Source organism: Amia ocellicauda, chromosome 17, assembly GCF_036373705.1.
Source record: "Amia ocellicauda isolate fAmiCal2 chromosome 17, fAmiCal2.hap1, whole genome shotgun sequence".
Lineage (NCBI taxonomy): Eukaryota > Metazoa > Chordata > Actinopteri > Amiiformes > Amiidae > Amia > Amia ocellicauda.
The window spans coordinates 18,877,150-18,889,545 of NC_089866.1; the positions used below are offsets into that span (position 1 = coordinate 18,877,150).

The following is a 12,396-nucleotide window of genomic DNA, read 5'->3' on the forward strand; positions in this document are numbered from 1 at the left end:
AGACCGTTCCCTCCCTCGCGTCATGCCACATATGACACGCCTCCATTGCGTGCCCATTTTAAAGGGAAACCATCTATCGTTGGCCAGTGAAAGGTGGATAGTTGCTCATTCACAGTGCAGTGCAGTACTCGGGTACTGTAACATGTATTAATCCTTGCTTTGATTAGTACACTAATACTGTGCTGGCAAGGGATTGAGCTCTGATCACGCGTGGTCCGGCTCCTCCAGTGAATACGGCAGCGGGGGCGTGCTCTGCAGCGCTAGGCTCTGCTGTGTGGGTCGCACTTATTGTGTGTGTTGTGTCCTGAGGTGCCCAGGGTAGACGATGCCTGTGCAGTCTGTACCCATCCGGGACCTGGCCTTTTACCAGCGATGGCTGCAACAGTACTTGTATTTATTAAAACACTACCCGATTCTCACCAAATCCGTGACGAGGTGAGTGGGCATGGAGTCATCCAGTCGGAGGGGATATGTTTTATATTTGATTTATTGGCATCACGATTGTAAAGACTGTACAGTACGTTACCATGCGATGTTTTTGAATGCATTTGCATCGCGAGAAGGCCGTTATTGTGATGTAATTTGATGCCAACTGCACGTTTAGTGTGGTGGGCCATTCAGCAGGGTGCATGCACTGCCCACACCACCACCTCATTGTGAACCTGCCCAAATGAATCAGGTATTTAGGACTGGCACAGTCCCATCATAATATACTAATACCGTGCGGATACAATCCTGTGATTTAAATGTTCCTTTAGACTTTTTTGTTTGTTTGTTGTTGTAGCTTCATATTGTCTATGTATGTGTGTTTTGATTCCTGCTGATCATTCCGGGGGGCATTTAAAAGCACCCTCAAGTACCAAAGTACGAAAATGCAGCAGGCAAAACACTGGGAGATAAATCATTAAATAAAACCGCACTGCTCACTCTCCGAAAGTGACTTTTGGACACTGAGTTACATAGTGGCTCTGCTTTTTTGCCAATCAGGTACTCCAGTGAGATCCTCCCCCCTGCTGAAGGTGACTGTACATACAATTACTGATGCATACTTCTCCTAACCTCAATTATACTATTACTACTTATATTACACACTATCACATTAACCTGGATGCTAGCATAGAAATAATACACATCCAGTAATGTATCATGCAAAAAGTGTCTTTACATACTTTAAATTCTAGTTACTGTTTGTTCTGTCTGTAGTGGAATCCTATCAGCGCTTGGAAACCTGCTGTCCCAGTGGCTGGACAGGAGGCGAAAGGGGAAAGGTGGCAGTCCAGGGAAGGACCTCGATTTCCTAGGACCCGCTAGGTTTGCAATTTATGGGTAGGTAGGTCAACTGGTTGTAAAAACTAGTTTCCCATTTTGACTAATGAAAGAAATGCCCAATTATATCAGAATGTAAAGAGTCTAACATTTAAAAGTAAAATATTGTCATTTTAGGCTTAATTAATCTCTTTATTCCAGACTGTGCGTCACAGGACCTTTGAGTCACTATTTCTACCACTTTCTGGAAGTTCTCGTCCCTTCTTCCGTGCCTTACTGCATGGTGAAGAGACTGCTGCTGGATCGCTTAATCTTCGCTCCCGCCTTCCTACTACTCTTCTTCGTCATCATGAACGTTTTAGAGGTAAACCCGTGGCAGTCTCTTTGCTTTAGGGCTCTGATAGAACTGAAAACATTGTACCACTCAGACAGACTACACTGATGAAGTTAACACAGCTGAATCAGAACCAGCAGTAAAATCAACTGTGGGTCAGTGTGGGGAGGTTTAATCTGCACTTACTACACATTTCTTTACCTTTTGCTTTTTGATGCTTAGAATGTGGCTCAACAGTGTGTATGATCTAACGCTGGTCTTTATGATGGCTTTTCAGGGTAAGAACTGGTCAGCATTGCAGGGCAAAGTGAGATCAGGGTACTGGACAGCCCTGAAAATGAACTGGAAAGTGTGGACCCCCTTCCAGTTTATCAACATCAACTATGTACCCGTGCAGGTAGGCTCTCAGATTACATGTGTCCCCAGAGTTGGGAAGCAGAATGTGTACAGATAGCTGCTCTTAACCAAACCCAGATATTATTATGAATAATTCCATGTTTAGCTCCACACCCTCCCGTGTCATTATCACGAGACAAATGCATAAAGCTGTGAATGCCGACACACTGATAGCTCGTCTGTCTTTTCAGTTTCGGGTGCTGTTTGCCAACCTCGTGGCCTTGTTTTGGTACGCCTACCTGGCTTCAGTGAGGAAGTGACGCCACCAATACCAGTTGCCAATCGGACGCATGAGGTGGACAGTGGATGTACAGTCTTTGTACTAAGGGTGTCCTTAACATCAAGCCTTTTAGGGCTGAGCAAAACTAATATGAAGACTGCGCCACAACCCGGGTAGTGGCACACTCTGCTCCAACTAACAACAGTGGTGGAGGGAATTGAACTCTTCTGATTAAAATGGACAGAAAATGGTCTGTCGTTCATACAACAAAGAGCAGGATATAATCTGTTACTGTTGCAAACTACGGTTAGTCTATAAATGCAAGGTTTGTGCCATACTCAGTGAATGTTTTTTCTTTCTTTTTCTGTCTGACAAAGACCTGCTTCTAATGTCTACAGGGTTAACTACATTTTTGGTCCAATATCGAAGAATATGTTTTTAATAATGTGAATGATGTTTGTTTTATCAATGAATCATTCAGGGATAATGATTAGGGTTTTATTTGACCATTTGCATTATTTGGACAGATACTATTAATGACACTTTTTTTCTTTGCTAATAGGTGTGTAATGTTGTGGATTAAAGTTTGTTACACTCTGAGCCTCAACAACCTTTTTAACACAGATGACAAAAGTATTTAAAGAAAGTAAAAACAACCCATAGCTGTTTATATCACACTTTCCTATAATTAATCTCAAGATCAAGAAAGGTTCTGCCTTTTTTTTTCAAACTTGACTAATAAAATATAGTTCTTCTACCCTGAATGGTGCGTTTTCCTTGACCCCTGAGACTTGATTCATAAAGGTATAAGTATATTTTGATGATCATTTTGGCTGTTTATGATTATGAAATGTATTATATTCTGGAGTTTAGAATAAAGATTAGAACATACTGGTCTTTAGAATAATGAGCTGTTCTCATTACACAGCATTAGAACCCAACGTACCAAGTTGCTTTTAAGTGTTAGTTATCAATACTTTGGTTTATTTTAACAAAAGACACTTGAGTGAATTCTTATAGGAAAAAGATAAGAAAAGCCGGCAGGTGCTGTGTGTAGTTTGACTATTTTTTTGTGAGTGATCACAGAAACACCTGGGTCACATCCACTTTTGAGAATAAAGGCACTGACATTGCTTGGGTTTTTGTTTCATTTTTATTTTATGAATTAAGTTAACAATTTGAAAAAAGACATACATTTCCCATACAGCATGGGGAAAAACAAGAGGGTCTGTGCCCAGTCTGTGACAGATTGTGGAAGCATCTAGTCGTGGATTGTAAAAAGTGTGCAATGCAGGCAAGGGAGCTACTCAACAGCAAGTTATGAGTAAAAGTGCAGGCAGGATTGGTCCACATTTGGGCAACATGATCTTGCGCCACATAGTATATTGTATCTGTCTCTGTTAAACGTTTATTTAGGATGACAATGCCTAAGTGCTTACTAAACCAAATGGTTTTAAGAAGGAAGAGAGAAATACAAAAATAAAACTACTAATATGATTTAAAGCATGTCCAAAAGGGGAGAATGTCATTGGTCCAGTGCCATCAGCCCCCTCTCAGACGCAGCAGAAGGAAGATAGTGGATGCGGCTCTGATGTTGTAATCCGCCAGTTTCCTCCCATCCTCCAGCTGTTTGCCCTCAAAGACCAGCCTCTGTTGACTCACGGGGACCCCCTCCTGCCTGGCGACTTTCTCCTTGAACTGCGTCACTGTCTCATTGGGAGAGATATCGTAGGTGTGCATCTGGTTCTTTTCGTTTTTCAGGAAAATCTGGATGGTTGTGGGTTGAGGCGGCTGCTGGATCAGAACCGCCACGACATCCCCGTCCTTCAACCCGTACATGTGCAGTTTCTTGGAGTCGTCGCTGAGGTCGATCCGCTGGCCATTCTGCACATACAGGCGCTGAGAGCTGGGCTCCACATGCTTCTTCTCCTTGATTTTCTGTTTCAGCAGCCAGACTGTGATGTCTGGGGATACCCTCAGGGGGAAAGTGTCCCCGTTTAGGAATTTGATTGTGACTTCCATCAGGGTCCACAAGTGATGCCTATGGGATCTGTGAACAAACGGTGATGGGGAGAGTCATCAGCAACAGGTTGAAGTGCTGCAAGTAGCCTGAATAAAAGCACAGCTCAACTGCAGGCTTTTATTAACATGTGTAAACTTGTTTTGTTTAAGTGTCAGTTACATTATAATAAAATAACACTGAAGTGCTGTGCACCTACATGCAAGGGTAAACTAAAACAGCAAGTCAAATGAAATGCATTAGGCATCCAGACTAAACGATGCAAATCAACTAACTGGAGAGTGCAGAATGACTTAGGTATAGCTCTGAGCATCAGTTCCGATCATTTCCACGGGTACAAAATGTTCAATTAACTAGGATATCTTTAACAACTAGGAAGTAGGGTATGCTGCATTTCTGCATCAACCCCATCATTGTAAAGTTGTGCACATTTTAAACTAACAGCAGCACGACTACTGACAATAGGCTGCATACCTATCTTCTAAACAAGGAAACATACACAAGTAAAGCTTACCGTGCTGTGAGGCTGTGCGTCAGTCCGGTACAGAGCCGTGTCTTCTGGCGCATCTCTGTCGGAGCCGCTCTTATACTCCGCCAGAGTCGCACGTCACACTCACAGGCTCTGCCTTCGCTTTCCGAGCTCACACGCTTTCAGTTTCCATTTCCCGGGGCTCTCAGCAGCGCAGCGACCGGGTGCAAAGAGCAGCTTTTGAAGGTAAGGCTTGCCTTTGGTTTGGTTTTGCAGGTTGACTTGTTTCCTGACACATAAGCAATAACGGCTGCACAAAACAACAAAAAAACTAGTGCATGTTGACCACGTTTGACATCGACAACGATCGGGAATTATGTTTTAGGAAAAATGTCCAATATGCAATTTGCAGTATGTGATCTCCAATTTACTTGTACTAAAACAAGACTTACTGACAAGGCTAGGGCCTTCTAAGCAGAGGGATCGTTATTATATAATACAGAATAATAGACTATTTGTATGCACTGTGCATTTTTATGTATCCATTATTAATGTTTGATTATTGATTGATTTACTATAGAGGGGTGTCCACTAGCTGAAAAGGGCCAACATTGAGACACCTCAGTACAGTTGGACCCTTAGCTGGTGGAGCCGTTGAGAAGGTAAATGTCTAAGTAATGAAGGTATTATTGTGATATAATGAATTCATTTACAGGATGCATCTCACATGATGAACTCGTATCCCTGACAGGATGATTCTAGAAAAAGCATGTGTAACATTCCCGAAGCCACCCCATATCTCTTCATGTTAATGTCACATGGCTTTGAAAGATTCAATGAAAGTATGATGCAACAGAAAGGGAAAAGGAAAGTCCAGGATCAACCCAAGAACAGGGGAATTCCAGACTGCAGGACGTCAGATCTAGTGTTGTGCATCATGTTGACAAACGATGTAAGATGCTGTATCATAAAATGGTCATGAGGCAACACCCTGCAAATCACTGACAGTTCTTCAGTCCATATGGCAGAAAGGAAACTGAAAGTATTATGACTGTGTGTTGTACGTGTAAATAAACAATACAACTTCTGTTGGAGGCACCAATACAGTCCACCTGTGCCTTAATGATTAAGTGTATAAAGAATGCTTTCATGTTTTATTAGTTTATTTTCCAAATGGTCAATCTGGTCTCAGCCCCGCGGATTGTATTCAGTAGATATAGTACTAAATTTAACAAAACACATTTTCAGAATAATTGTGTCATTATCTTTTTAAATGTGACACTTACAGCGGTGATCAGAAATGATATGTATGCCTTTGTCTGAACTGAATTCTTGCACTTTGTATTGCGTTTATATTTTGTAAGTCGCCCTGGAAGGGTGTCTGCCAAGAAATAAACAAAATAAAGAACTGTCCCTCCTTGTCATCGATTTCCCCTGGTGCTGAGGTTATTTTGGGACTCCCCTGGTTAACCTTCCACAACCCGACCATTTCCTAGACTGAAGGTGATATCCTCACTTGGGGCTCACAATGCTTTTCCCAGTGCCTGTTGCTGCCTTGTAGAGCCACCCACATCGAAAGCCCTCTTGTGTCCACGCCTCCCACCTTTCCATCCGACTACCACGACCTGGCAGCGGTGTTCACTAAACCTGGAGACTGTGTGTTGGGGTAAAATTGCCCCTGATATATTGTAGCGAGCCGAAACTATCCATAACATGTTTTTCTCAGCACAGTGTGTACTGCGTCCTTGTTATCAATGCCTCCCTTTCTGGACTAATTACAAAGAATACCTTATTAAATATTGTTTCCTGTGTCTCAGAACTGCCCCGGGACATATGCCAAGAAAATATCATCCAGGTTCGGGACTGCCCCTTTGAAATACCGCTTGTAAATGTATAAAAGGCTGTGTGAAACTTTCAATAAACTGAAGATAAATGAACAGACTTCGGTGTCTGTGACTATTGTCTGTGAGCGCTCGTCTCCTCCTGAAGCTGGAAGCGCTCACTGGGGTGCCTGATTCACTGGGGAACCCGAAGGGTTGCTTCAACTGAAGCGTTGTACCTTAACACTGTGCTATTAAGCCATTAACTAGAACGGCTCCTCCCAGAGGATGCATCTACCACCTCTCTGTCCCCGAGTCCCAGGCAATGGACAGCTATATACAGGAGGCATTGGAACTGGGGATCATTCGGCCATCTTCAACACCTGCTGCTGCCAGTTTCTTCTTTCCATAAAAAAAAAGATGGAGGATTGTGTCCATGCATTGACTATCAAAGTCTGAATGAGATCCCTACCAAATACAGATATCCCCTTCCTCTGGTGCCGGCTGCTCTGGAACAGGTCCGTGGAGCTCGCTTCTTTACGAAGTTGGACCTGCGCAGTGCTTACAACTTGATCAGAGTACGGAAGGGGGATGAGTGGAAGATTGCTTTCCTGACCAGCAGTGGACATTACAAATATCTTGTCATGCCTTTCGGTTTGGCCAATGGCCCGTCAGTTTTACAGGCATTTGTCAATGACGTCCTGCGAAAGTACCTGAACCTCTTTGTGATTGTGTACATCCATGATATTATCTTCTCCCCTACCTTGTCCTCTCATGTTCGCCAGGTTCTGAGCAGCCTTCTTGAAAACGGACTGTACTTTACGTGAAGGCTGAAAAATACGAGTTCCACTGTGAGTGTGTTGGCTTCTTGGGATATGTCATCAACGCTGAGGGAGTTCATATGGATCACAACAAGGTGAAAGCGGTTACGGACTGGCCTCAGTCCCGAACTGTTAAAGAGCTGCACGTCTCTCACATCAGACCTATGTCCCTGCCTCGGTACGGTCTTCACTGATGCACTGGCTCCATTCTTATCCCGTGCCTGGACATCCTGGGGTTCATCGGACCATCTCCTTGATCCAGAGGATGTTCTGGTGGCCAGCGCTGTCACAGGAGGTGGCTCAGTTCGTGGCGGCATGTCAGACATGTGCACAATCGAAAACACCCCGGCAACTACCAGCAGGTTTGCTGGAGCCTTTTCCAACACCACAGCGACCCCGATCCCATATTGCCATTGACTTCATCACCGATCTTCCCAAGTCCCAGGGTTACACCACCATCCCTTGTGGCTGTGGATCGATTTTCTAAAGCATGCCGACTCATTCCATTGACGGGAATTCCTACTGCCCTGGAGACTGCAGAGTCCCTCTTTAACCAGGAATACTGGAGGATATCGTCTCGGATCGGGGTCCACAGTTTACCTCACGGGTCTGGTCTGCATTCAAATTAACGTCAGTCTCACGTCAGGATATCATCCACAATCCAACGGACAGACGGAGAGACTGAATCAGGAGATCACTGAATCAGGCACGTTCCTTCGGTCCTACTGCAGTGCCTCTCAACCGGACTGGAGTCGATTCTTGCCGTGAGCCGAATATGCACAAAACTCCCTCACCAGCTCCTCCACCGGCCTCACCAGTGTGTCCTGGAATATCAACCTCCACTCTTTCCAGGTTCGGGGGAGACACACTGAAAAACCCAGTCTGGATGCATAGATGATACATTTATTTATTTATCATGCCAGGCCTGGAAGGGGCCCGACATGGAAGCACTCTACCTCAGCAGAGACTTATTGAACAGCAGAATTGGACAGCCTTTTATACATTGCAGGGCATGTGGGTCTGTGGCCAGGGTCTGTCACTGGGGGTTTGCCAGAGTGTTTATCTTGAGGTCAGATTTCTGACACTTTTAATGTTCATGGTAGTCTTCCTCGGAAGAGGTGTGGGATCCAAAGAACAGATGTCTTCCTTTGATATACCAGGAAAGGTCCGACCCCACGGATCTTATTTTAACAACTGTCAATTGCTCATTAACAAAAACAGTTCCTGCCTATCTGGAGAAAAGATTAAGTCCACTAACAAACTTTTAACAAACAGCTGTGGGCCCTCTCTCTCTCTGCTGTTTGATCTTTCTATTATTGACAGGAATGTCTAGAGGGTATAACCTGAACAACTTGCAATGTGGTTGTTGCTACCATAATACATTTACTTTGCTTGGTCTGCATATTATTATTAATATAAAACATAATACAGTTTATATAAAACATGAATAACGTCTCTTCACACACCAAGTTCCTGCAGTTGATGACTGGTTTCACTGCAGTGTTGAGTTTGGCAGGCTGCACACACCAGTCTCCAACACGCTGTTCGCCGTCCGAAGGTCCAAGCCTATCACCGGCGTCGGCCTGCTCCCCCATATCTTCCTGGACAGGAGGCGTGGCTCTCCATCAGGGACATCTGTCTCCGTCTCCCCTGTAGGAAACTCAGTCCTCGTTTCATTGGGCCCTTCAAAATCCATTGCCAGGTCAACCCGGTTGCCTACCGCTTACTGCTGCCTCCCACCTATCGCATCTCGCCGACGTTCCACGTCTCCCGGCTTAAGCCTGTGGTGCCCAGTCCTAATCCGGATTCTCGTCCTGCGGCTGTTCCTTCAGCCCCATCTGCGGTGCCTCCCCCACTTCCATTGCGGCTGGACGAAAGTGCCATCTACACCATCCAGACTCTACTTTGTTCCCGTCGTCATCGGACCGGTCTCCAGTATCTCGCGGACTGAGAGGGGTACGGTCCTGAGGAGCGGTCTTGGGTTCGTGCCTCGGATATCCTGGATCCCTCCCTACTCACTGACTTCCACTGCAATCATCCCAGGCTCCTGCTCCCCGACCCTGGGGTCGCCCTCGCCGCCGAGCCCCGGGTGCATCAGCGTGAGGAGGGGGGGTTCTGTCACTGTTGTATCCCAACATACACAAGACTTCTGGATTTCCCCGGACATTACATTTTGCCGGCATTAACCCCAGCCTGTTCCTGCCCACCTCTCACTCCGCACCTGGGTTCCCCGCCACGGCAGTCCTTCATTACATATATAGTGTTTCAATATGTAACAGTATTTTTCCATGTTTCTCCCAAATAAGTAATTCTAAGGCTAGGGCCAATTGTTTAGCTCCACACCCTCCCGTGTCAATATCACGACAAACATTCAAAAACCTGTGAATGCCGACACACTGATAGCTCGTCTGTCTTTTCAGTTTCGGGTGCTGTTTGTTAACCTCGTGGCCTTGTTTTGGTACGCCTACCTGGCTTCAGTGAGGAAGTGACGCCACCAATACCAGTTGCCAATCGGACGCATGAGGTGGACAGTGGATGTACAGTCTTTGTACTAAGGGTGTCCTTAACATCAAGCCTTTTAGGGCTGAGCAAAACTAATATGAAGACTGCGCCACAACCCGGGTAGTGGCACACTCTGCTCCAACTAACAACAGTGGTGGAGGGAATTGAACTCTTCTGATTAAAATGGACAGAAAATCTGTTACTGTTGCAAACTACGGTTAGTCTATAAATGCAAGGTTTGTGCCATACTCAGTGAATATTTTTTCTTTCTTTTTCTGTCTGACAAAGACCTGCTTCTAATGTCTACAGGGTTAACTACATTTTTGGTCCAATATCGAAGAATATGTTTTTAATAATGTGAATGATGTTTGTTTTATCAATGAATCATTCAGGGATAATGTTTAGGGTTGTATTTGACCATTTGCATTATTTGGACAGATACTATTCATGGCACTTTTTTTCTTTGCTAATAGGTTTGTAATGTTGTGAGTTAAAGTTTGTTACACTCTGAGCCTCAACAACCTTTTTAACACAGATGACAAAAGTATTTAAAGAAAGTAAAAACAACCCATAGCTGTTTATATCACACTTTCCTATAATTAATCTCAAGATCAAGAAAGGTTCTGCCTTTTTTTTCAAACTTGACTAATAAAATATAGTTCTTCTACCCTGAATGGTGCGTTTTCCTTGACCCCTGAGACTTGATTCATAAAGGTATAAGTATATTTTGATGATCATTTTGGCTGTTTAAGATTATGAAATGTATTATATTCTGGAGTTTAGAATAAAGATTAGAACATACTGGTCTTTAGAATAATGAGCTGTTCTCATTACACAGCATTAGAACCCAACGTACCAAGTTGCTTTTAAGTGTTAGTTATCAATACTTTGGTTTATTTTAACAAAAGACACTTGAGTGAATTCTTATAGGAAAAAGATAAGAAAAGCCGGCAGGTGCTGTGTGTAGTTTGACTATTTTTTTGTGAGTGATCACAGAAACACCTGGGTCACATCCACTTTTGAGAATAAAGGCACTGACATTGCTTGGGTTTTTGTTTCATTTTTATTTTATGAATTAAGTTAACAATTTGAAAAAAGACATACATTTCCCATACAGCATGGGGAAAAACAAGAGGGTCTGTGCCCAGTCTGTGACAGATTGTGGAAGCATCTAGTCGTGGATTGTAAAAAGTGTGCAATGCAGGCAAGGGAGCTACTCAACAGCAAGTTATGAGTAAAAGTGCAGGCAGGATTGGTCCACATTTGGGCAACATGATCTTGCGCCACATAGTATATTGTATCTGTCTCTGTTAAACGTTTATTTAGGATGACAATGCCTAAGTGCTTACTAAACCAAATGATTTTAAGAAGGAAGAGAGAAATACAAAAATAAAACTACTAATATGATTTAAAGCATGTCCAAAAGGGGAGAATGTCATTGGTCCAGTGCCATCAGCCCCCTCTCAGACGCAGCAGAAGGAAGATAGTGGATGCGGCTCTGATGTTGTAATCCGCCAGTTTCCTCCCATCCTCCAGCTGTTTGCCCTCAAAGACCAGCCTCTGTTGACTCACGGGGACCCCCTCCTGCCTGGCGACTTTCTCCTTGAACTGCGTCACTGTCTCATTGGGAGAGATATCGTAGGTGTGCATCTGGTTCTTTTCGTTTTTCAGGAAAATCTGGATGGTTGTGGGTTGAGGCGGCTGCTGGATCAGAACCGCCACGACATCCCCGTCCTTCAACCCGTACATGTGCAGTTTCTTGGAGTCGTCGCTGAGGTCGATCCGCTGGCCATTCTGCACATACAGGCGCTGAGAGCTGGGCTCCACATGCTTCTTCTCCTTGATTTTCTGTTTCAGCAGCCAGACTGTGATGTCTGGGGATACCCTCAGGGGGAAAGTGTCCCCGTTTAGGAATTTGATTGTGACTTCCATCAGGGTCCACAAGTGATGCCTATGGGATCTGTGAACAAACGGTGATGGGGAGAGTCATCAGCAACAGGTTGAAGTGCTGCAAGTAGCCTGAATAAAAGCACAGCTCAACTGCAGGCTTTTATTAACATGTGTAAACTTGTTTTGTTTAAGTGTCAGTTACATTATAATAAAATAACACTGAAGTGCTGTGCACCTACATGCAAGGGTAAACTAAAACAGCAAGTCAAATGAAATGCATTAGGCATCCAGACTAAACGATGCAAATCAACTAACTGGAGAGTGCAGAATGACTTAGGTATAGCTCTGAGCATCAGTTCCGATCATTTCCACGGGTACAAAATGTTCAATTAACTAGGATATCTTTAACAACTAGGAAGTAGGGTATGCTGCATTTCTGCATCAACCCCATCATTGTAAAGTTGTGCACATTTTAAACTAACAGCAGCACGACTACTGACAATAGGCTGCATACCTATCTTCTAAACAAGGAAACATACACAAGTAAAGCTTACCGTGCTGTGAGGCTGTGCGTCAGTCCGGTACAGAGCCGTGTCTTCTGGCGCATCTCTGTCGGAGCCGCTCTTATACTCCGCCAGAGTCGCACGTCACACTCACA

The 12,396-nt window shown here is 44.2% G+C and overlaps 3 protein-coding genes and 1 long non-coding RNA gene across 4 annotated transcripts; 2 read left to right on the forward strand and 2 right to left on the reverse strand.

Annotated features, from left to right (window-relative positions):
- Positions 1–45: 45 nt before the first annotated feature.
- On the forward strand, positions 46–2,980 carry pxmp2 (peroxisomal membrane protein 2). Its single transcript, XM_066690299.1, has 5 exons — positions 46–435; positions 1,204–1,326; positions 1,468–1,630; positions 1,878–1,997; positions 2,188–2,980. The coding sequence occupies exons 1-5, from the start codon at positions 326–328 to the stop codon at positions 2,254–2,256; spliced, it is 585 nt and encodes a 194-aa protein (XP_066546396.1). The 5' UTR covers positions 46–325; the 3' UTR covers positions 2,257–2,980.
- A 370-nt stretch (positions 2,981–3,350) lies between these two features.
- Positions 3,351–4,851, reverse strand: LOC136713239 (polyubiquitin). The gene is made up of 2 exons (XM_066690300.1): positions 4,751–4,851; positions 3,351–4,266 (listed from the first exon to the last, which is right to left on the reverse strand). Exons 1-2 carry the CDS (start codon positions 4,801–4,803, stop codon positions 3,759–3,761), a joined length of 561 nt encoding a protein of 186 aa, XP_066546397.1. The 5' UTR covers positions 4,804–4,851; the 3' UTR covers positions 3,351–3,758.
- Positions 4,852–4,861: 10 nt separating this feature from the next.
- Positions 4,862–6,133, forward strand: LOC136713245 (uncharacterized). Its single transcript, XR_010804922.1, has 2 exons — positions 4,862–4,951; positions 5,421–6,133. It is a non-coding gene; the product is annotated as an uncharacterized LOC136713245 (long non-coding RNA).
- A 4,759-nt stretch (positions 6,134–10,892) lies between these two features.
- Positions 10,893–12,394, reverse strand: LOC136713240 (polyubiquitin-like). The gene is made up of 2 exons (XM_066690301.1): positions 12,293–12,394; positions 10,893–11,808 (listed from the first exon to the last, which is right to left on the reverse strand). The coding sequence occupies exons 1-2, from the start codon at positions 12,343–12,345 to the stop codon at positions 11,301–11,303; spliced, it is 561 nt and encodes a 186-aa protein (XP_066546398.1). The 5' UTR covers positions 12,346–12,394; the 3' UTR covers positions 10,893–11,300.
- Between the last annotated feature and the right edge of the window lie 2 nt (positions 12,395–12,396).

Excerpts from the sequence above, each read along its gene's own strand:
- LOC136713239 (XM_066690300.1), bottom strand. The coding sequence starts at position 4,803 with ATGCGCCAGAAGACACGGCTCTGTACCGGACTGACGCACAGCCTCACA. Across the intron at positions 4,267-4,750 it reads ACGCACAGCCTCACAGCACG|ATCCCATAGGCATCACTTGT; the intron begins GTAAGCTTTACT and ends GTTTGTTCACAG.
- LOC136713240 (XM_066690301.1), bottom strand. The coding sequence starts at position 12,345 with ATGCGCCAGAAGACACGGCTCTGTACCGGACTGACGCACAGCCTCACA. Across the intron at positions 11,809-12,292 it reads ACGCACAGCCTCACAGCACG|ATCCCATAGGCATCACTTGT; the intron begins GTAAGCTTTACT and ends GTTTGTTCACAG.
- pxmp2 (XM_066690299.1), top strand. The coding sequence starts at position 326 with ATGCCTGTGCAGTCTGTACCCATCCGGGACCTGGCCTTTTACCAGCGA. Across the intron at positions 1,327-1,467 it reads GCTAGGTTTGCAATTTATGG|ACTGTGCGTCACAGGACCTT; the intron begins GTAGGTAGGTCA and ends TCTTTATTCCAG. Across the intron at positions 1,998-2,187 it reads TCAACTATGTACCCGTGCAG|TTTCGGGTGCTGTTTGCCAA; the intron begins GTAGGCTCTCAG and ends CTGTCTTTTCAG.